Source organism: Asterias amurensis, chromosome 11 (genome assembly GCF_032118995.1).
Source record: "Asterias amurensis chromosome 11, ASM3211899v1".
NCBI lineage: Eukaryota > Metazoa > Echinodermata > Asteroidea > Forcipulatida > Asteriidae > Asterias > Asterias amurensis.
In genome coordinates this window covers 13,417,940-13,442,416 of record NC_092658.1, presented here as the reverse complement: position 1 = coordinate 13,442,416, position 24,477 = coordinate 13,417,940, and the positions used below count along the sequence as shown (strand labels likewise).

The 24,477-nt window shown below is 38.7% G+C and overlaps 2 protein-coding genes across 2 annotated transcripts in view; both read right to left on the bottom strand.

The window, feature by feature from the left end:
* Positions 1-15,841, bottom strand: part of LOC139944355 (TATA-binding protein-associated factor 172-like) — a 46,290-nt gene extending 30,449 nt beyond the window's left edge. Inside the window, exons 1-8 of the mRNA XM_071941359.1 lie at positions 15,288-15,841; positions 7,907-8,030; positions 6,890-7,004; positions 5,797-5,958; positions 4,428-4,600; positions 3,613-3,758; positions 1,702-1,828; positions 973-1,131 (exon numbers count right to left, since the gene is read on the bottom strand). Of these exons, the coding sequence (XP_071797460.1) occupies positions 973-1,131; positions 1,702-1,828; positions 3,613-3,758; positions 4,428-4,600; positions 5,797-5,958; positions 6,890-7,004; positions 7,907-8,030; positions 15,288-15,298 (1,017 nt within the window). The 5' untranslated portion in view covers positions 15,299-15,841. The remainder of the gene's footprint in view (positions 1-972; positions 1,132-1,701; positions 1,829-3,612; positions 3,759-4,427; positions 4,601-5,796; positions 5,959-6,889; positions 7,005-7,906; positions 8,031-15,287) is intronic.
* An 885-nt stretch (positions 15,842-16,726) lies between these two features.
* Positions 16,727-24,433, bottom strand: LOC139944056 (UPF0193 protein EVG1 homolog). The gene is made up of 6 exons (XM_071941006.1): positions 24,320-24,433; positions 21,680-21,742; positions 20,034-20,216; positions 19,416-19,553; positions 18,714-18,814; positions 16,727-17,681 (listed from the first exon to the last, which is right to left on the bottom strand). The coding sequence occupies exons 1-6, from the start codon at positions 24,411-24,413 to the stop codon at positions 17,562-17,564; spliced, it is 699 nt and encodes a 232-aa protein (XP_071797107.1). The 5' UTR covers positions 24,414-24,433; the 3' UTR covers positions 16,727-17,561.
* Between the last annotated feature and the right edge of the window lie 44 nt (positions 24,434-24,477).

The following is a 24,477-nucleotide window of genomic DNA, read 5'->3' as shown; positions in this document are numbered from 1 at the left end:
TAATGCTCAGCTCCCATTTCTAGAAAGCTATGAACTTTATGAAATCTGCCTACTGTGCAGAGACAGAGGTTTTAAACCAGATTCTTGGCATGTAATAGATGACAAGTTGCATTAAAGAGGCTCCAAGCTCAAACTCAATTTTGTGATGGACCAATACATGATGACCTCGTAAAAGTGGGAAGTATTCAAGTATCTAAGTTTCACTTAATACTCTTTCAGAACGAAGTTTGCCCGGCTACCCAACTATTTGCTCATTGAACCAGTTCAGCTTCTGTTTAATGATTTGGGCTAATCACCAAAATAAACTGTCACCAGGGACACGTTGCCATCTACTCCTGGGGTCCACCTTCTCCTGGGGCTGAAAAAGGGTTACCCCCCCCCCCTTTACAGTCGAAAGGATGTCATCCACTAGGAGCCTGGCTGATAGAGCAGAATGCACCTCCAAACTTTTTACAAAGCAATTATGGTCCAGTACCTTGCTCAAGGACACAAGTATCATGACCGGGTATCGAACCCACACTCCGCTCCTGACAACACCAGAGTTTGAGTCCGGTGAACTAGACCGCTAGGCCACGACACACCACATGATAAATGCACCTTAACTGTACTTAGCTGTATATAGGATTTGAGGCATTGCATGGTGAGGTATCAATGACGATGACTAGAGCAAGCTAGTCGAAACATTGAGACCAATTCCAGAACTGACTGCGGTAGTACAGTTAATTACGATCCTATAAGCTAAAGTAGTAGTCCCAGCCTATTTCTATACCATCCGCCCAGGTAATAGTTAATAAGCACGTAAGCTCTTTTCAGAACTGAGAAGTCTCCCAAACACCCGAACAATCTAATCCGCGGTAGTAGAATAAAGCAAGACAGTTCTCTAAGAACAAACTCTACCTGGCAAGTAGATACACACATAGTGTTACCGCAAACCTAATATATACTGTACTAAGCTGATTAGCAATATCTTACCTGGTCCAATGGATGGTCAACTGACTTTCCCGCACTGTGGCCATGTACCTTAACCACCTCTCTGATACCAGTGGCTGCCCCATGCCGTATCTCCCATGACTGATGGAACAGGTCGTTGCTAAGCTGCTCGCACAATGAAGCAAAGGGCCACTCCCCAGGCTGAGGTCAAATCATTAAGATGATACAAATAATTATCAATGACAATTGAATCATTCAAAATGTGAATACTAATTGTGAATACCTCTTGCATGTGTTGAGCCCAGTCTGGCGATTTACGCTATAGATCAACTTGGACTATGTTAACTTTATTCATTTTTTAGAAAGGTAAACGATTGTGATCTAATTACATACAAAATAGCAAAACTCAACAAAAATTATTTTGTGATGTATAAACAAAATACATTTTAATTAGTGTCAAAGTGGGCAAACTAAATTACAAAAAATACAACATCAAAAACACTAGTGACTAAGAATCAAAACACAGCACTGTGACATCATACTGTGGACCCGACCCAAACAAAACAATGGAAATCTTCTTTGTATTGTACATTGTATGTCAAGACTCAGACTGGTTTTGCGCTTGCTTTCTTAGGCACTGTACTGCAGTGTTGATTTTACATTGCGTTTTTACAAGGTTTTGCTAAGAACTATGGAGGGCTCCGTTAAAAGAATTTGCCAAACAATGAAATCAGACCATGGCGATATGGAATGGGCTTTAAATTCTGTTACCTCCTCATAGAAGATGCTGCCATCTGTTGGTTGGTCAGTCTGTAGTTTATCATTGAAGGAGGATTGGCTCGCTAGCTTGACAATCTTAGACTTCTTGTTGGAAGGCTCTTCATTTGCAATTTCCATACTGAAAAAAATTACAAAATAAAAAATATGAAACTGAAACTGGTCCAGTGATTAAACTGAAGGACTTGCAACCACAAGGTTGTAGGTTCGAATCACCCAAGCTAACCGCTGATTTCATAGCGACTAGAATAAGTATTGTCGTCTAGTTTCTGAGCAACAATTTCTTGATTTGTGCGATTCATTATCATAGACTACAAACCAATGTTTGTATGAGAGAGATTGGTTGTTGCCAGCTTAGTGTTTACATGCATGTCCCCTGGTGGGAGTTTGCCAAGTTCCCTTGATGAAAAGTTTATCAAAACAAAGTAAAAAAAAAACATAAGCTGTTGAAGGTGTTCAGGTTGACTCTGTGACCCTGGTTTGATTCCCAAGTTTTTTTTATATATAATTTTGCCTATAAATCAGCATTTTGTTGACGAAACCAAACAACGACCCTACCTTTGTTATAAGCTACCGACCTACTTTTAGAACATTTTCACAAATCGATTGCCTTGTTATCAGATGCTCTCAACATTCTTTGAATACCTCAGACAAATATTCCAGAAGGGGGGGTCCCTGAAATCGCTGAATAGAACAAAATTGCCTTTGAAACCATCACTGAGCGTTCTTGAGTGACAGAGTACAATAGCAGCCCCCATTCAAATAGTAATCTTATTTTGATGACGCACATGCGGCTATACCCAAATAATCGTTCTTCATTTCACTACGTGTTTAAACCGCGCGAAAAAATTCCCAGGCTAGCAGTATGAAAAGCTCACAGTGATCCCAGTGTATAACGTTGCAGTCTCCATTACAGTGGCAGACTCAATGTCATTCAGACGCAAGGTCTTGTATTTCTAAAGGGTGGCTTTGGTAATGTGATACTCCCAGGCTTAGTGTATATAAAGAGGCACCTCTAATGTCAGTATGATTGGAGAAGAGGGAATGAAAGCAAGATATCCGAGACAACTCTAGACTTTTGAGGCAACCTACATACACTATCAACGATTGACCTGAATATGGTCATTCTTAAATGAAATATATGGTCGGCAATCAGCCCCCCCACCTCACAAAAAAAAAGGGACAGCAAAAAGAAGAAGAAAACAGAAAGAAAAGCACACCCAATACAAAAACATTAGCCACTTTAGTCCCTGGGGATTAGGATTGTAAAAAGCAATTTCTCTGGATGAAGTCGTAAACAAGGGTAATTCTACGTATTCATTGAAAGAATATTCCAATCAACCCCCCCCCCCCCACCCCAACACCAAAAGAAAACAACACTCAGCAACTTCTGACTATGTTTACTTCTTTGTTTTTCTGGGTCACTGTTTTTTTTGGGGGGGGGACGGAGTCCCTGGGGATGAAGATTGTAGGAACTTTCAACAAAGTTCAAAAAGGGAAAGGGAAAAAACAATTAATAAAAATAAATAAATATCAGCCACTTCTGACTATGTTTACTTCTTTGTCTATGAGTATAAATCATTGAGATAACCGACTCCCTCTGAAGTAACGTAGTTTTTGAGTAATTTCTAGGACTTCATGACTGAAGCCTTTTTTAGGCATCTTCAGGGTACACTTTCTTTTGTTATTTTCTAGTAAATTCAATGACCAATTGAGCCCAAATTTTCACAGGTTTGTTATTTCATGCACATGTTGGGACACACCAAGTGAGAATACTGGTCCATGACGATTACCAAACGTGTCCAGTGCCTTTAATCATTAAGGAAATTATGTACAGATTTCATTGATTTTTTTTTATGGTTTAACAGTTAGCGGCTAAACATCCCAATGCTAGAAAGCACTCACCTCGATCCCAGAGACCCATCGCTGTTTTCCTTGGAGCGTTGTTTCAGGAGTAACTTGACTTTACGCTTAGCACGATTCTTCTCCCGTGAGCTCAGACCAGCTCCCATCTGAGCCATCTCTTGAGCAACGATATCTGCTGCCGAGGTCTGACCACAAAATAATACACATAGTACACACATTAAAAATATTTTTTTTAAATGAAGTAAAACAACAGTGGGATGTCCAGGAGAGAAAAGAAAGAGAGAGAGACAGACAATTGATTAAAAGCTCTAACAATAATAATATCTATATTTGGTTTGCGGCAACACCATTTGTGTATCTACTTGCCAGGAAGAGTTTGTTCTTTAAAGAACTGTCTGGCTATATATTCTACTACAGCGGAAAAGAATTTTAGGATTGTTCGGGAGACTTCCCAGTTCTGAAAAAGAACTGTCCTGCTTTTTTTTACTACTACCTGGGCAGAGGGTAGAAAATTGGCTGGGACTACTACTTTAGCTTATACATGTTATAGGACCGTTATTAACTGTTCTATCCAACGAGCCAGTCCAACAGCTTTATTCCACGTACATGTACTACATTTTTTCTTGCTTGTTTCCCTCCATCCTACAATCTAGACTGTCGTAAGAGGAATTTCAATTCCTACCTTCAGATTCCCTGCGCTATTTTTCATCTGAAATGTTTTCTTCATGTAGTCAGTTTATACTAAGAGTGTCTTTAAACTCTTGTTTTGGGAAAACTTTTACAAATATTATTTTGATTTGGGTTTAAACAAAAAATATTATTCATAAGTTCTGATTATATTCAAATTGACTTACAGGTAGTTTTAATGTATTGCTATCGGCTCGTGCAACTGCGTCTTTCTTCGTAAGTAGATCATCATCGTTGAACAGGTCATCTGAGTCCATACCCAAGACACCTCCGACGTCGAGGCCGAGCCGTTTCTGCAATTGATGTCTCTGTCTAATCAGCCTTTCCTTTGGATCTAATGCTGTAAACATCAAATCAAAAGTATTTTTACAACAAAGTGCTAGTGCAAAAACATTGTTTTCCTGATTGCGTTGTCAGTCTTGTCCTGTCTTGCCTGTGTGGCATTCCTAAATCAAGCAAACGCTCCATTTCATTAAAGACACTGGACACTATTTGTAGTTGTCAAAGACCATTCTCCTGTATCTCAACATATGCATAAAATATCAAACCTGTGAAAATTTGAGCTCAATTGGTTGTCAAAGTTGTGAGATAACAGTGAAAGAAAAAACACCCATGTCACACAAGCGTGTGCTTTCAGATGCTTGATTTTGATGCATCAAAATCTAATTCTGAGGTCTCAAAATCAAATTCATGGAAAATTACTTCTTTCTCGGGTAAAACTACGTTACTTTAGAGGCAGCTGTTTCTCACAATGTTTTATACCATCAACCTCTCCCCATTACTCGTTGACAAGTAAGGTTTCATGCTAATAATTATTTTGAGTAATTACCAATAGTGTCCACTTCCTTCAAATCTGCTTTATTACTATAATATTGTATACCATTAGTGCACTCTGGTTTTATGTAAATCATCATTTTGTATAATACCGGCATATGAGATATGTGAAATGGAAATAAATGTTGCTGAATTGAAACATTGTAACACGATCATTTAAAAAGGTTGTATCTCGATTGTATTTAATTGTTGTTTCTGCAATTGATGCTACTGTCTTATTAGCCTCACCTTTGGATCTAAGTCTGCAAGAATCAAGTCCAAACTTTCAAATATTTCCCAAACATTGTGTCGGGGCAAAAAGGAGATCTTGCACAAACATTTTAACTCGATTGTGCAAAAACGTTGTAACTCGATTTTGGTATTGCAAAAGAACAATGTAACTCGGTCATGCAAAAACATTGTAACTTGATCGTGCAAAAACATTGTATTTCGATCTAGCAAAAACATTGTAACTTGATCTTGCAAAAACATTGTAACTTGATCTTGCAAAAACATTGTAACTCGATCGTGCAAAAACATTGTATTTTGATTTAGCAAAAACATTGTAACTCGATCGTGCAAACACATTGTGCCTTGATCATGCAAAACAAACTTGATCGTGCAAAAACATTGCACCTTGATCTTGCAAAAACATTGCAAGTCGATCGTGCAAAAACATTGTAACTCGATCGTGCAAAAACATTGTAACTCTCCAAATCTTACCCGCTTCTTCCAGATCTAGTTCATATTCAGTCCCAGCCGAGCCCAGCAAAGATGACCCCTGCTCCAACACACGATTAACATTAAACTTGTCAAACTTGAGCTGATCTGCCTCTCTCTGTATAGGAGTGGTGATGCGTGGCCCTGCGCTGCTTGTAGCGCCCTCTATATACAGAAAAAGAATAGTTTTCAGTAATACACCATTTTATGTAGTGCTCTATTTATTTATTTATTAATTCTGGTTGTGAAGCAAATGACTCTCAGAAAAGCAAACTAAATCCCTGTACTAGCCAAGAACCCAATGGAGAGACAAGGCAAGGAAAGAAGTTTCAGTTTTCAGTGGGAGGGAAAACTCAGAGAATTTTTCCAGGTAGACTGAAATCCCAATCCACAAAGTTGGAACCAGAGTCCTAGAGGCGGGAGGGGGAGGAACCCACTACGCCTCAAAGAGCCCCTAACTTTTTTGGCAGGTACATGCAGAGTTATGTTTGAGTTATAAAACTCATTTACACAATGTGGGTTGAGATTAGGATTAGGAAATTACATTAGGGTTGTTGGAACATAGGTGTGTTGTAACAGACAGGTGTGTCGCAACATACATGTTTCAGAGCATAGGTGTGTCGGAACAAAGGGGTGTCAGATCATAGGATAGGGGTGTCGGAAAATAAGGGTGTCATAACAGACAGAGTTATTGGAACTCAAGCCCTTTCACACTACTTTATTCCCCGAAGGCAACCCCAGGGAATTCACACTTGGAGCGCTTTACCTCTGATCAACTCGACATATGGGCATAACCCAAGGAATACATTACCGACCCAGGAGTAAGCGGTAAACCCCAGGGGTAAGCGGTAAACCCCAGGGGTAAGCGGTAAACCCCAGGGGTAAGCAGTAAACCCCAGGGGTAAGCGGTAAACCCCAGGGGTATTCTTGAAACATAGCGGAGCCTCGTCAAAAAGGGACACAGTGTGAAAGTCTGATGGGGTAACCATGGGGTAAAACATCTCCAGGGACTCCACACAGGGATAAGACATATAGTGTAAAAAGGGCTATAGGAGTGTCGGAACATAGGGGTATTATGTTCGTATCTACTCTGTACCTTCTTTGATCTTCTTGATAGGAGCCCAGTGAGGTACATGTTTAGCGACAGCTTCAATTGCATGACCAGCTGCTATTCTGGTCTCCCAGGTTGAACTCTTCAAATAAAAATGGATCTGGAAAAAGAAGTATCAAAAGAAACATGCAGGACGTTGTTAAATACTAAAAGCAGCCATTTTTAACATTTTTTAATCAAAATTTTAGGCTGTGCAACAACCACAGCATCCCTGAGTAATTGTACTCAGTAAGCACCAGACTCACACAGCATGTTACCTTAAAATGTAACTTTTGGCAGGCTTGGAATTTCACAATTGAGAGGGCAAGGCCACTTTTTATTTTGCAAAGGACACTGCCATTCGAAAATCTGTAAGTTTATGTCAAACTTTTGAAGGGGGTACCAAGGCTTAGACCAGGGCAACAGAGTGTAACATGCCTCCCAATCTTCACTTCCCACCTTCCCACACTTCACTTTCTTATAAACACAGATTATTTTGCTACGGTAAGCAGAGCCATGAAATTTAGCCCAAGGTCCAATTTCATAGAGCTGCTTTTGGAAGCAGAAAATGTTGGTTCAAAAACATTTTTCTGCTAAGCACAACTGAGCAGGATGGCAGTTTTGCACGTACACAATAATACATGTATGTTAGCAGGTAGCCTAAGTATGTACAACTGAGCAGGATGCCAGTTACATTTTGTATGTGGAAAATAGTATGTTAGCTGGTAGTTCTATTCTGGCAAGTATAATTGTCCAAAGCAGCTTTGTACGCTTTTAAAAGCAGCTCTATACAGGGCCCAGTTTCATACTGTATAAAAAGTTCCCACGCATCCAGATAAAATTGAACTTACCAGATGCCAGAATAATGTTAACAGCCAAACCACCATGTCACACATACAATTTGCGACTGCTATCCTGCTCATTTCTGCTTAGCAGACAACTGGTATTTAAGGAGCTCCATGAAATTGGGCCCAGATCTGCCCCCCCCCCCATTCCCTACACGTCCCAGTCCTGTAAACGTACCTTAAAAAGCAGATTGTGAATCTCATGTGGATGAAGTTTCTGCACCTCTCCAAGTTGCTGGGCTGCAGCTCGACGGGTAACGGGTGTAGAGCCGGTATCCAGGAGAAGAAATAAGCGATCCAATCTGCAGATTGACATAATAACAGTTGACGAAAAAGTGTCACAAAAACAGAGAAATATCCTTGGAGCTTTTGGCGCTGGATTTGGGCTGTAGAAGTTGCCTTGTTCCGTTAGCACCCCGTAAAAAGTGCACTCTCTTAAAAAAAGACGCTCCCTATCAAATGCACCGAAGAGCTGGACTCAAAGCAGGTCTTAGACTGAAGGGGGCACAGCAATTTTCCTCTGGTAATGTGCACTTCTATGGAGAAAAACATGCGAGGCTTGCTTGGTCGATAAATATTAGTTCAGTCAGGTCTTGATTTTCGTTTTTGAAAGGGCACAGCGATTTTCCTTTCAGGAAAACCTTGCAGAGGGCACCACAACAAAGCACAGGGCATCACAGCATTCCCTGTGGGTGTCATGGGTGCCTTTGAGGCCAGTCAAAGAGTTCACTGCTTGTCCGACTTAGATTTTAAAACACCACTGCCACAAACATGACAAAATGGTTTCATTGGAACTTTGTTTAGTTCGTTTGATATTTTGTGTTGAACAGGTTTCAAGACAAGTAAATAATTGCAAGCTTTGAGTGCAACACACAAATAGAAGATGCTTGTTGAATGAATCTCTTCACTGCGTCTAAAAGAAAACTACCTTTGATCTTTTATTTATGCATTTTGGCCGATACTTGGCCAAACCTTGGAGCCTGATTCATACAATTTAGCTTACGCGTCTCTGGGCAGAATATTATCATCACCCACGTGTATGACAAGTGTACTAATACCTCAACCACAACATCATTCAAAGTGTAGTAACAAGCTGTACATTCCTACCTGGTTTTCTTGGTAATCTTAATCGTGGATAAATTCTTAATCAAACCAACACCCACTTCACTGTAAACACTAAATCACCGCCCACAACTTTTTTCGATCACAGCGTCTACCTAGTCCACACAAGTCATTGACTTCCAGACACAGAACGCTGCTCAACAATTCTCTTTCTTAGAGATAGTATCATGTGATAGGCATCTTTTCATCAAGCCGTGATGCAAAGCCAACAAAGAGAGTATCAAGTTGCCTTCGTCACTATCATTAGAATAATAAAAGCCGTGCCTACTATCCATTCAATAGAGAAACTGTGCACAATCAAATTTTGCCCAGGGTAGCCGATAAAATTTATAGTATTGTCCGTCACAATCCGCCCACATTATTTACAAAACCTGGGCCACTGCAAGGATTTATGTGTGACAATGAACCTGCAATGTCAACCTTCTTACGACACCTTGGGTCCAATTTCAATGCTGTTTGCGGGGTGTTATGGCTAAGAGGTTTAGAACATCAAATTCAAGCTCAGGGGCGGATCGCACCAAGCGGTCTTACACCGGTCTATGTGCTATAGTCGGCTAACTTGAAACGCGCTTAGAAAATCTTTAATTATAGACCGATTGCAATAGCGCGGTCTTTAATTATAGCCAGTCTTAAATCTTAAGCCTGCTCTGAGCTGGCTATAATTGGTCTTTGTTTGGGGTTTTTAAGATGGCGCTGCATTTGTTAGTTGTAGATGATTTGATGCAAAGAGCTCTATAACGAGATTGTATTTTAGAAATAGATTACACCCTTGAGAGGCATTATGATGATGATACAGTGTATCGTAAATATATGTTCCCAAGAATAAAACTGATACAACTCACAGATTTGATATCCAAAGAGTTAAACCAAAGCAATAAGAACAACGCCGTACCGCCAGTGCCTGCAGAAGTGCTGAAGTATTGTGGGACATTTGTTCGTATTGCATTACTTTTCGCCTGCTTATCTAAGACCGGATTATTGCAACAGGCTTAATGACTGACTAAGCTAAGACCGTCTAAGGCAGATAGCCGGCTATAACTGACTGGTCTTAGACTGCTGACCAAGACTGTTTTATTGCAATCCGCCCCTGGTGGCTTATTCATCAGAGTGTGGGTTCGAATCCTGGTCATGAAACTTTTTTCTTAAGCAAGATGCCTTACTATATAATTGCTTCTCTTTTACCCAGGGGTATAAACGAGTGTAAATGTGAGGGTAGAGGTTGATATTGTGTTAAAAAAAAAAGGCCTTCAGGGGCGGATTGCACCAAGCGGTCTTTAACCAGTCTATGCGCTATAGCCGGCTAGCTTGAGACGCGCTTAGACAGTCTTTTACTATAGACCGATTGCAATAGCGCGATCTATAATTATAGCCAGTCTTAAATCTTAAGCCTGCTCTGAGCTGCTCTAAAATCGGTCTTTGTTTTTTGTTTTTAAAGATGGCGCTACATTTGTTAGTTGTAGATGATTTGATACAAAGAGCTCTAGGATTAGATTTTATTTTAGAAATAGATTACACCCATGGGAGGCATTATGATGATGATCAAGATGATTGCATCGTAAATGTATGTTCCCAAAAGTAAAAATGATACAACTCACAGATTTGATATCGGATGATTTAAACCAAAGCAAAGAACAATGCTGTACCACCAGTGCTTGCAGAGTGCTAGGTATTATGGGACATTTGTTTGTATTTCATTACTTTTCAGCGACTTATCTAAGACCGGCTTATTGCAACAGGCTTAATGACTGACTAAGCTAAGACCGTCTAAGGCAGATAGCCGGCTATAACTGACTGGTCTTAGACTGCTGACTAAGACCGTTTTATTGCAATCTGCCCCAGAGCACCATTGCAGCCTGGCCTGGGCTGTAAACATGAATTTAGGCAAACTCCCAAGGGAGCTGAGAAAGATTTAAAAAGGAATGTTATTGGCCCAATAACCAGGGTACAATGTAAAGCGCATTGATGTTACTGTAAAACGCGCCGTTTCATATTTTATCATTATTATTATAACGGGATGCAGAAAAACATACGTAAGAAAAAGTGCATATATGAACAATCAAGACGATTTGACAGTGCATGTGCGCAAGTCCAACAATCAGCAGTCCATTTAAAAGAATCACTGCTTAAAGGCACTGGACACTATTGGTTATTACTCAAAATAATTGTTAGCATAAAAACGTACTTGGTAACAAGCAATGGAGAGCTATTGACGGCTCCTTCTGAAAAAACAAAGTTTTTTGGGGGATAGAAGTAATTTCTCACTAAAATATTTGATTTGAATTCGAAACCACAGCTGACGTCTCGAAATCAAGCATCTGAAAGCACACAACTTCGTGCGGCAAGTTTTTTTTGTTTTTTTTTCCATTAATCTCTCGCAACTTTGACGACCAATTGAGAACACTTTTTCACAGGTTTGTTATTTTGTGCATACATATGAGATACACCAAGTGAGAAGACTGGTCTTTGACAATCACCAAAGGTGTTCAGTGTCTTTAATCTTAAACATAATCAAGCTAGGTTCAAATGTTGATTTTTAGTCTGATAAACACCCTTTTCAAGGTTCAAATTCTATTGAGTAATGTTGTTTCAGGCCCACACTCTTGTATTTTAAAGGTCAAGTCTGAAAAGAATAAATACACAAATTTCTGAGTATTCTTTAAAAAGCAAATTTTTTCTTCTTCTAGCCTACATTTTTTGGTTATTTTTTGGTGCCATTGCACCCTTTCGGTACAGAAAAAAAAAAAAAAGTTCACAGATTTACAAATAACTTACAGGGTTTACAGAAGGTAATGGTGAAAGACTTCTCTTGAAATATTAGTCCATGAAATGCTTTACTTTTTGAGAAAACGGTAAAACAATATAAATTCTCGTTAGCGAGAATTACGGATTTGTTATAAACACATGTCATGACACGGCGAAACGCACGAAAACAGGAGTGGGGTTTCCCGTTATTTTCTCCCGACTCCGATGTCCGATTGAGCCTAAATTTCCACAGGATTGTTATTTTATATATAAGTTGTGATACACGAAGTGTAGGACTTGGAAAATACTGTTTACCGAAAAGGTATAATGGCTTTTAAGCCATTATACACTTTCGGTACAGGAAAAAAACCCAAAAATCACAGATTTAAAAATAATTTACAGGGTTTACAGAAGGTAATGGTGAAAGACCTCTCTTGAAATATTATTCCATGAAATGCTTTACTTTTTGAGAAAACATTAAAACAATATCAATTATCGTTACGGATTTATTTTAAACACATGTCATGACACGGTTAAACGCGCAGAAACAACAGTGGGTTTTCCCGTTATTTTCTCCCGACTCCGATGACCGATTGAGCCTAAATTTTCACAGGTTTGTTGTTTTATATATAAGTTGTGATACACAAAGTGTGGGACTTGGACAATACTGTTTACCGAAAGTGTATAATGGCTTTAATACATAATTGTGATTGTTTATTTGGTTTGAGGTTTTGATATACATGTAACCATGGTCCATTGGTTAGACTGCCATGATCCGGCCAAACTAACCGCTAATTTCACAGAGACTAGAATATTGTTGTCTAGTTGTCATGAACACCAACACATTTATGAAATAATTGTTCCAGGCTATTATCATTTACAAAAAAATAAAAAGTATTTTGGTCTGAACCAATAAACACGTTTTTAGACCCGGTGTTTTGAAAACACCAGGTCTAAAAACAAATTGGTTCAGACCAAAATGCAAATCATCTTCAATCAGTTGAATTGTATTTATTATTAACTGCAAAAAGGGTTTTATTACTACAATTTAGCAACGACAAGAGGCATCTGCCATGATGCTTCTGCAATGCACTTGGACGATTATTGATACCATAAATGCAATGAGTAAACTCAAGGGCTTAGTAATTTTTATTTTATGCACTACTTTTTCGTTCCTTCATAATTTTGTTCTTTCCTTTTCTAAAAATAAAAAAGGTATCTGGCTGTCATTTTATAACTCTACTCTAGGTACATTGTACCATGGTTTTTCAAATGAAAGGGGGCCTACCATTCAAATAAAATAAAGACAGCTTACATTGTAACTTGCCGTTTTTAGCGCCCCTTTGGTATAACACTATCTTCTACGTAGGGTCCAAAGACAACAAGGCGAACAGTTAGCGAACAAGATACTTGTCGGAAAAGAAAAAAAACTGTTTTCAAACAAAAATAAACCTTCTTTCAACAGAGTGAAGGTGATTTAGCCATGACTCTTGTACATAGGCCTATATTTAACGGTTAATTTTTGTTCAAACATTATGTTTAAGTGCACTTAAATATTTTTGTCGGTGACTGTCTTCAGGCCTTGGCAGTTGTCGGCTTTTAGTGCCACCCTATCATTGTGCCAGTCAGTCAGTTCAGTGACATTGTCAGTGTCACACAGATTACAAATGAAGCATGAAGACAAAAACCATTCATAATCATGCACTGAACCTTTTGTCTTTGACTTTTTAAAATATGCTTTTTATTAAGGGTCAAGATTAAAGGAACGTTACATAATTGGTATAAAACAAAAATTGTGAAGACCACAGATTTACATAAAACTAAGACAGTCTGATGATGATGATGATACTGATAGTAGAAAATATCCCTTGAAATAGACCCAGTAACTGGGGCGCTGTACTCCTTTTCAACAATTTTTGACTTTATCTGTCGTACTAGCGCCCCAGGGAATGGCACAGAATTTTAACGAATACCCAGTTTTTCGCGACACCCAGCCACAAAAAATGCCTCAAAATGACAAAAAGACCAAACAAACTAGCTCAAAAATCGCCTACTCTATTCTCGATACGTCTAGGATGTAACATCAGGCATTTAATTGTACTCACGATCATTTTTTAAACGCCAAATCGATGATTTTTAACTCCGCATCGTGGAGCGATTGACAAGTCTGCGATTTTCGGATGTGTATGGTAACGAAACATGGCGTCGCGTTGTGGGTGGATGTCCATCAACGGCTGTTTAATGCTACACTTGTTACAGGCGTTGCAGCGAATGCTATACATTGTACACGGGGATGGGTACAGGCGCTGCAGCTAGCGAGTGCCCACGTGCGTTCAATCATGGTCAACGTAACTTACACGGTGCCGGGTTGTTGGAAAATTATCAGAAAGGGGGTGAAAAGTTCTCAGAAAGGGAATATTGTCTGAAAGAGGGGATTTTTCTGGTCTGAAGTCTGCTGGATGAAGCTGGATGGTTCTGGATGAAGTCTGCTGGTCTGGATTTTTCTGGTCATCGCCCCCCCCCCCCCCCCCAAAAAAAAGGGGGAAAAAAAAGGGGGAAAAAAGATGATAAATAAATAAATAAAAATTCTACAGTGACACTGGCAGCACTAAACATTATAAGAAGCAATTTAACCATGCACAAAAATCGTAGGCCTAGATGAAGTACAGCGGTTTTTATTTATTTATCATATTTTTCCCCCTTTTTTTTGGGGGGGGGGGGCGATGACCAGAAAAATCCCCTCTTTCAGACAATATTCCCTTTCTGAGAACCTTTCACCCCCTTTCTGATATTTTTCCAACAACCCGGCACCGTATAAGTTACGTTGCCCATGATTGAACGCACGTGGGCACTCGCTAGCTGCAGCGCCTGTACCCATCCCCGTGTACAATGTATAGCATTCGCTGCAACGCCTGTAACAAGTGTAGCATTAAACAGCCGTTGATGGACATCCACCCACAACGCGACGCCATGTTTCGTTACCATACACATCCGAAAATCGCAGACTTGTCAATCGCTCCACGATGCGGAGTTAAAAATCATCGATTTGGCGTTTAAAAAATGATCGTGAGTACAATTAAATGCCTGATGTTACATCCTAGACGTATCGAGAATAGAGTAGGCGATTTTTGAGCTAGTTTGTTTGGTCTTTTTGTCATTTTGAGGCATTTTTTGTGGCTGGGTGTCGCGAAAAACTGGGTATTCGTTAAAATTCTGTGCCATTCCCTGGGGCGCTAGTACGACAGATAAAGTCAAAAATTGTTGAAAAGGAGTACAGCGCCCCAGTTACTGGGTCTACCCTTGAAATATTTCTGTCCGAAATTTCATAGTTTATGAGAAATAAATAATCTAATTTCGCGTTTGGAGTTTACCGCTCAGTGAGCGTTTTATTCATTTTTGTTTTGGTATCGATGTAATGCAAAATTTGTAATTGTTTTTTCTTTCACTATTCTCTCGTGACCCAGATTGCCGATCGATCTCAAACTTCTACTTGTCAGTTTATGTATATATGGTGGATTACATAAAGTGCTTACACTGCAAGAAACTTGTTTGCTGTAATGTTCCTTTAATTTATAAATAGATGAACTTCAGTGACCTCATATTCATAAAAAATTAAATTCAAGAACTTCATAAATACATTCTATTATAAGAACATATAAGTAAATAGTTCACAACATATGATACATTTTATTTACCTTGTTGACATGATGACAATTGGTGAATGATTTCTTCTTTGAAATTCTTTCTTCAGTTTTGTTCTTGTTTCAACAGCTGACTCTCATTCTCAATGTTAATGAAGCATTGAGAAACGGAACTTCCTGAACTTCTGAAGTAAACAAGTTTATCACTGTCACTGTCAGTGGACTGGTGAAGTGGGCAAAGCTTTGTAGGAGTTCTTCTCATCAACATCACACGGACACGACAAAGGGGAAACCCAATAACTACACAGGTTGAACTTGTTTTGTTGTTAAAAATACTTGGGTTGTACGCTTCGTGTGGCCGTGGGCGAAAAGTGTCCGTGTGACGTTTCTACACGGTTGCAGACGATAAATACAAACTCAGCAAAATATTTGATAAACTAATCTTTGGATGTGATACTGCATCGCTGCTCTGTCACATAGCTTCACAAGCAGTTCGTACCTGTATCCTCAGAATTTGCTTAGTCTTAAGTCGTAAAAATCAATCTAAACTTCGCGTAACTTTCAACAAAGTTTGGCAAAATTCAGCTCACAAGGGCAGCGCCATCTTGGATCACTTGATGGCCGCTTGTGATTGGTCAATAAAATAGGACTTTTACTAGCGCCCTCTGTTGATGCCACGTACAGCGCCTGGGAAGAGGCGGGGTGAAATACCAGGGTGTGACTTGGGGGGGGGGGGTATTTGCTCATAAAAGGTCGGGGGATCACTTCTAAATTTTGTGAATTTCTCTAATTATTGTTCAGGATCGCAACCTCTATAAACACACAATCTTTAAGTAACTAAATTGGATAATGTGGCAACACAAACAAATCCTACAATAATAACTGCTCAAAATGTGCTTTTTGAGAGAGTTTATTCTCATGATTTATTCCACTTAGTAATAAATATAGTACAAATCTCTTTACTCATTACCAATACAATAATTTACATGGTGGTTTTGATTGTGTACAATGACTTTTGTCGTATAATCATAGATGTTAAAGGAATGTTACAGAAACAAAAATCGCGAAGATCACAGATTTACATAAAACTCAAACTTTTACAGGTTTGTCATTTTATGTAGATATGGTAGATTACATAAAATGCTTACACTGCCAGCAACTGTTTTGTTAGCAAAAACCAATTCTGTAATGTTCCTTTAAAGGAACATGTTGCCTTGGATCGGACGAGTTGGTCTATAAACAGCGTTTGTACCCATTTGTTGTAAAATGCATATTATTGGAAAGATGTTTTGAAAGTAGAATACAATGATCCACACAAATCTGCCTCGAAATTGAGTGGTTTTCCTTTTACTTTGCAAACTAACACGGTCAGCCATTTATGGGAGTCAAAAATTTGACTCCCATAAATGGCCGACCGTGTTAGTCGACGAGGTAAAAGGAAAACTGTGCAATTTCGAGGCATGTTTGTGTGGATCATCGTATTCTACTTTTAAAACATCTTTCCAACCATATGCATTTCATAACAAACGGTTACAAATGCTTTTTATAGACCAACTCGACCGATCCAAGGCAACGTGTTCCTTTAAACCAATGTTTGTATGAAAGAGATTGGCTTTTGCCAGCATGGTGTTTATTATCCCTGTGAGTTTGCCGAGTTCCCTTGATGGGAAGATCATCTAAACTAACAAACAAACAAACAAACGTAAATTGCTTTAAAGCGTGAAGGACAGAAACTCATGCATTTTAAGAAGCCCCAGTGTTCAAATACACGTTAGACTTGTCTATTACAAACTTTTTGTACTAATGCAAAGGTGGGCCACAAACTTCAACAAGAATGGCATCCTTGGAATGTAAAAGTTATTATCCTATAGCATTGAGCAATTCCGAGTGTGTGTTGAGCCCAGGCTGGTTGACCATTGGTTGATTACTGTAGTGGACCATTTGGAACCAGCCTCGGGACCATGGTTTTATCTGTGGTCCCAATTTAAACGTGTTCCATGCTAACGTGTGTAAATCGCAGAAGGGAACCAGTGACACTATAGCAAAAAGGTAGACGGCAATCAACGGCAATGGAAGTGAAGTGTTGAATACTGTGGTACACCTATGGTTGACTAGACTTCCAGACGAGTCACTCACATGAGTACGTCACTGTGCCTGTTCCTTGCTAGCCAGTGGTCACTTACGGATCAACTAAAAACTGCCCACTCGAACTTGCTCATTAACGTATCAAAACATAACACACTGTTTTCTCAAACAGCTCCTCGCCTAAATTACATTTAATATTTTGTTTTTAATACAAAGGCTATATACACTGTATCTGCACTGCTATCATTTACAATCGCCTTCCTCCGTCGGTAAAGAAGTTGCGGATTCTTTTTGTTTGCCTTCGATAGCTTTTTGGAGTTGTGCCGTCCTCTTCTTGTCTATGACTTCCATTTCACGTAGTTTCTGTAAAACAAAACACAAACACATCAAAATAACTTTATCTTCAAAGTTTCAATCATACACTTTCCAAAAGAAAGATGAACTTTCATTAAAGTTGCTCTTCACACAAGCTAATTATTGAAGTAGGACGGTACTTTGGGTTAGAGTCAAGCCAAAGAATTTGCTAGCATTGCAATGCTGACAATGCGTTGTCACCTTGATGTTTGAACTGAAATTCATTTTCTGGTAGATTGCCCAATATACAACCACCTTATGAATATTATCCTGGACTATATAACCAATACAATGAATTTGAACTCCTTGGGTTGGGAAGATGGATCGTCCTGATGAAGTTATTATTAACTACGTTGCCAAATATTATCTTGCAATCAGGGAGATTTTGCGCAAGGAGCTATTTAGAGTCACATTCAATATAATAGGGAAGAAGTTTCCATAATCAGTGTTTTTTCAAATTTGTTTGTCAGAGCAAACACAGATTGGTTTATTTTAAAATGATTTTTGGGGTTGAACAATAAATTGACTAGAGTGGGATTCGAACCAACGACCTCCGGATTAACGTGCCGGCGCTCTACCAACTGAGCTATCTAGCCCCATGTTGGCAGTGTCCATATTTCGTCAATATCTTTGGTTTATTTTAAGGGAACTTTCTGTTGAATCAGGGAGAGTCGGCAGCTCTGGAAATGGGATACTGGCTTGGCCATGCCAGCGCTGAAAGGTTGCTTTCTTGCATGCTGGTACTGGACGAGTCAATTGGCACAATTTCATGAAAGCACTTTGCTAAGCACTGAAAACTCTTGCTTAGCCAAAATACTGTACAGACCAATGCTAATTTCTTGCTTAGCAAACAAATTTTCTAAGCAGAGCAGCTTTATGAAGTTGGCCCAGAACAAGATAATTGGACTGGCTTGAGAGATGGCTGCATGGCCTTCATCTTGTTTAAGATTGATTGAGATGATACTAATCACTCCATGCATAGTTCTGGTTCATGTACACACACAAACTTCTTGATTCTAATGATTACATCTTCAAACTCACCTGTGATATTTCTGTGGCTATGATGGTCTTATACTCCTTGTCTTTTCCCAGACGTGTCATGTCTTCAAGAAATTCAGCTCGATCCTTGATCTCAGCTTCCACTAGATAAAAACAAAAAACCACAAATATAATCATGATGTAATTTTTTTAATTTTCAATCTGAGTCCAATTTCATAAAGCTGTTTAGCAGAAAATACTGCTTGACAAATTTCTTTGCTTAGCAAAAAGTGAGAGGGGCACCAGTCAACACAGTGTAAACTTAATGTTTAGTATTGACTGGTAACTGGTTTTTGTTAAGCAATACTTTTCTGTGCTTATCAATTTTTTGTGCTTACAGCCTTACAGATCATTATGAAATTGGACCCTGCTTATTAGAAAGAGAATGCATGCAAATTAAGCAACCTCGGTTCAAGATATGATTGTTGGCTGCAACAAAAACATTGGAGTTTTTGGGATTCTACAGAAATTGAACAATTTTCCAAAAGACATGTTCAACTACAGGTTTTCCTTTAGTTTCACCTTTATAAACAGAGAATATGTAGTGACTCTGTCTTCATCTGCCATTTCAAACCTTACAGGGTCGTAAGCATGCAATGAAAGACCTTGCCTTCAGCTCAGTCCTGTATCACAAGCCACGACCCTGCTGGTTTAAAACCTGTTTAAGACCTCGTCACCTAATTAATAATTCCTTTATATTCTTACACTCATCGAATCTATCCTTCTCTGGTTCCGGTGTTGGGATCCTAAGGATCTGCCTCCTCCTCTCCTCAGTCATAGGCTTCTGGTCTTCTCCGTATGTCATGATATTCTGCAGCTTGCTTTTCTCTTTAGCCATTGACTCTGCAAAAATAAATCACCAAAAAACAAGGTCAATGGAAAATTACAGAATTGGTAAGAAAGCTGATTAGATTCATAACCAGTTACCCTTTCCTTATAGAAGTGCCCCTTACAAGAGCAAAATTGCTGTGCTGCTTTGAGAAAAAAAATTCAACGCCTGACACTGAGGCATACTGTCTCCCAAACTGGCATAAACAAGGTTATTAAAACTAGAATTTACTAGGAACAATTTCATAAAGCTGTTAAGCAAAAAAAATACTGCTAAGCAACTTTCCTTACTAAGCATAAAAAGACTTGGGCACCAGTTGCAACTTTGTAAACTTTAAGGATCTTTGGCTGGTAACCAGTTTCTGTTTTCTGTGCTCAGCAAGTTTTAATGCTTACAAGCTTTATGAAATTTTGCAGTGTTCTTTATTGACGCACCAGTTGCACCTGCTAAAGCCCCCAAAAATGAAAATTGAGAGTTAACAAGTAGTAGCTTACTTTGTGGACTTGGTCGGTATTGTTGCCTTTCATATGCTCCAGATTGTTCAATGTCTTCCTTCATTCGTAGCCCACCATTGTGACATTTGGGGTCAACGCGGTGACTCTTGGGTTTTGGTGGTGCTGGAGCAGCTGCTATTTTACTTGTAGATGGATGACACCTCATTGGTAAAGGACCTCCCTCTGGTGAAGAGAAAACAAATAATTATTTAACAAAATGCAAAATAGGAAATTAATATGCTTCCAGGGCTTGATTTCACACAGCACTAAGACTCATCTTAGGATGAGTTGTCAATATCACCATAAGCAATTTATGTTGTGACATCACACTTTGCTTAGCAAACAAGATGAATTCACAGTAAACATCAATCTTAACTCTTTGTGACATCGGCCCCTGCATGTATACACAAAGTAGAAATGAAGATATGTCAAACTGATCGTTAAATGACATTGAAGTTGCACGGCTCGAATTTGGGAGAAGACTGCAGGGACTTGTACCTCTAAATCTTTACTGGACCAGGATTTTGATTCATTAGACCAGAATCAAAATGAAACGAGACTACAATCAAAATGAGAAGACAGTCATATCGTCTCAACTGTTTCAATTTTCTGGGTGATATACTCAGTAAGATTGAAAGATATTTGTGGCGACTCCAACTCAACATTAATCTTTCGCGACAAAAATGTTGAATTAAAAAAATGTTGAACTAAAAAGACCACCAGACTTGTAGGACTTGTCCTGTCCCGAGTTTACTGGCCCAGAACAGAAATCACTCGCCTCAGGCCTGAGGTCCAGTGTTAAATTCAAGCCCGGTTTGACTCACTGCCAGTGGTTTCTTCAATTACTTCCATCTCTGTGAATCCCTGGGACAGTAGAAGGCACTTTTGAGGGTCATTTGGTTTAAAGGGAAGGTACACGTTTGGTAATTACTCAAAACAAATATTAACTTAAAAACTGACTTGGTAACCAGCATTGGAGGGCTGTTGATAATATAAAACATTGGGGGAAACGACTCCGTCTGAAGTAACGTTTTTTTTTGAGGAGGTAATTTCTCACTAAAATAATAAAAGACTTCTAGCTAGAAGTCTTTTATTCTTATCTGAAAGCCCACAAATTCGTCCCAACAAGGGTGTTTTTTCTTTCATCATTTTCTCGCAACTTAGATGACCAATTGAGCCCAAATTTTCACAGGCTTGTTATTTTATGGTTATGATGGGATACATCAAGTGAGAAGACTGGTCTTTGACAATTACCAAATGTGTACCCTCCCTTTAACAATAATACTAACTTTACAAGTTCTTATAAAGAGCACTATTCCTAGTATCCTCAGTGTGGCATGTCATGGCCTTGCAGTTTAGTTCAGTGACCCCAAGCTTTGGTGTTGTCAGCAGAAGAGCTAGATTTAAGTCCCCATCATGACACTTGAGCAAGGTACTTAACCAAAAATCCTTCATAAAATGTTTAGAAAGGAGGGCATTCTGCTCTACCAGCCACTCTTTAAAGATGAAGAAAACTACAGTAAAGTATCTTTCTCAAGAACACACGTGCTTTGACTGTTGACTAGAACTCTTCCTTGAAAAACTAGAGTCTGTTGGCTACACTGATCAAATATTCCATTGCAATTAATTACAGTTAAACCTCATACCTTTCATAGCTTTTTGTAACTGTTTTTGTTGGAAGCTATTCAGCTTGGACTCCTGCATCATAACTGCAAATGAAAAAAGAAAACAATCGTATTCTAACAAAAAGTTTATAATCAGAATGGTTTATTTATCAACTTAGGAATCTGTCAAGTTTTTGAACAAACGGGTCACTTCAAACAGAGAAGGGGTTTGCCTAGCCCACCTTGTGGGGCTGTTATGGCTCTCTTTTTTAACATCATGTATAATTCCAAAAATGTAAGGAATAAAATGAAGTACGTTGCAGCAGTCTAGGATTATTTTAAGTGGGAGAAATTTGCAATCAGAGTGCCACGCATTTTGCAACTTTTAAAAACTTCGCCTTTTAGACATGTGTAGAAGTTGGGCTGTAAATGTAATGGCGACTGAGAATGAGATAAGACCGATATGTTAAAATAAAAGAGAGCCATAACAGCAAAACAAGGTGGGTTAGGGTTTGCCCAGAGTGTCTGGCAATGATGGTGGTCCATTTATCTCCAATCAGAAAAAAAGAAAACAAGGAAAGGTGGGAAGAATTATGGTTGAATGACAAACATCAAGTCAGAGGTGTATAAATTGCAAATTTTTCGCCCGAGCTCTCTATGCAAGTTTTAAATAGATGCAAGGAAACAAAATTTCTTCAAGCTGTAAACAAAAAATAGCACACAGCATTAAACAAAATTTTAATTTAAATTTGTTTAATTAAGGGAATCAATGTGTGGTGAAGAGGTTTTCAACTAGTGGTTTAAACCCGCTGAGGCCTGGTTCCTGATCATTTTACAGAGACGAAGTCGAGGTAAATTATCAAGAACCCGGCCTCGGCGGGTTTAAACCACTAGTTGAAAACCGATTCAACACACTTTGATTCCCATTCATAAATACCATTTTGGTCAAAAAACATCAACACTTTTTGTCACAAAGTAAAATAAATGCACAAATTATAATTGTCCAATGATTTCTTTCAACACAACACCCCTCCAGCTATGAAATGGAAAGGCCCTCGGGTAAACATTTCCTTATAAGGAGATTGCTGTGCGCGTCGTGCGTATCGCGTGATGTGGCACAGTTGTCCCGGCCGTTGCTCTCCACCAATAGGAATGAAGAAACTGTCTTGTAAGCACAGGTGCAAGCTCGCGTGTCACGCCCATGTTTCAACCCCTTTTTACTGGTCATTATCAAAGGTTTAAACACCCCACGCGACGCACTCTCCACCAATAGAAATAGCAAAACTGTCTTAGGTATTTATGAATTTATTTTTATCCTCTGCTTACCAGTTATCACGCTATTATGCCTTTTTCTTTGAATTGGGAAAAAAATAATGATGCCATATATCAACCGATGCCCTAATTATCTTCATTTGTTAATACGAAGTATGCAAACATGTATTAAAACTTGATGGACATTGAAATGTTCACACCACACACCGATCTTGGATGACTTCAACTGGCCCCATTTGTTTTGAGTTTTTCCTGTTTTCACGGCAAACGAGAAAGTATGGTTTCCCGGTGAAGCCATACATGGAAGAAACATCTGCAGTGACTACAAGTGTTCTTTGAGACTCTGTGTATGACTGTATAGCCAGCAGTTGCCTTCATTTTATTCAAAATATTTTTTAAAATTACCATGGTAACTTGCAAAAAATAAAAAAAAATAAAAAAAATATAACAAGTGTGAATAATTACTGGCTTCAAAATCTGATTTCTATTTATTTTTTTCCTATTTTTTTTCTTAATATTTATAATAAAGCGTATAAATAAACAGTGGTAATTGAATCAACAAGCTGATGTTTAAATTTTTAATATAAATAATAGTATTGATACGAGGGTTACAAAATAAAAATCTCCGAAAATGATATAAGGCACATGGCTTCTTTAAGCCTCGGTATTTTTTTTCAAGAATGCTCAGCAAAACATTCAGTCACATGATTTTGATCATCATGAATTGTGAATTGAAATAGCGTTTGATGAAACTTTTTCGGTGGGCAAATATTTTCATATGGCCTCAACATTATGACATATTTGTGTACCTTGTAGAAATGCCTAAAATACCAAACTTTTTGCATTTACAAGTGCAAATATCCAGTGGAGCCTTACGTGTTTCTAAGTTTTTGTCAAGGGAGAGGAGACTCTTTGCTTGGCGAATAAAACCACACAATTTTTAGCTTGGGACTGTATACATCACGCACAGAGAGGTAAAAGATTTGCCACGATATTAGGGGCACCTCGAAAACAGGACCTCCTACGAAATATAAATTTTATTTGTAAAAAAATACATTTAATTTTCTTGTTTATTTTTTTTATAATTATTTGGCATTAAATTTTCCTAGAGTGAAAGGATTAGGGAAACGTGACGTATTCAAGTGTTATGCAATCATTATAACAAATCACAATTTAACAGTCGAGTTGACCATCCCCATGGAGGTAGAACTGACACACACACACACTGTACTGACATGACTGATGACAGTGACACGCCGCTAGCTGCGGTTGTTATTGATAGAAATGAATGAGTGTCGAGTTGACCCAGTTTTGTGACAACTTCATTTGTCCGTGTTTTCTACCGCTATACATGGTCAATTTTTATCATTCAAGAAAGTAAAGTGTAAATGATTATTTAATAGTTCATACCTTTTAATAACTGTTGAGTTTCGCCGCTTAATTGTGGCGTTTGTGAGTTCATCATTCCGCCTTTGACGACATTTCTCGATCTACCGGCCGACATCTTGAAACCATAGAAAACAACATCAGGCTCGTTCGAAAGTTTCTAATTCTATGAGAAACAGAAG

What these genes read in the sequence shown, in the direction of transcription:
- LOC139944056 (XM_071941006.1), bottom strand. Translation starts at nt 24,413, where the DNA reads ATGTCGGCCGGTAGATCGAGAAATGTCGTCAAAGGCGGAATGATGAAC. An exon ending in GAAGGATAGATTCGATGAGT is followed by an intron (nt 18,815 to 19,415) that starts GTAAGAATATAA and finishes GTTTTTATCTAG; the next exon opens with TGGAAGCTGAGATCAAGGAT. An exon ending in TAGCCACAGAAATATCACAG is followed by an intron (nt 17,682 to 18,713) that starts GTGAGTTTGAAG and finishes TTTGTTTTACAG; the next exon opens with AAACTACGTGAAATGGAAGT.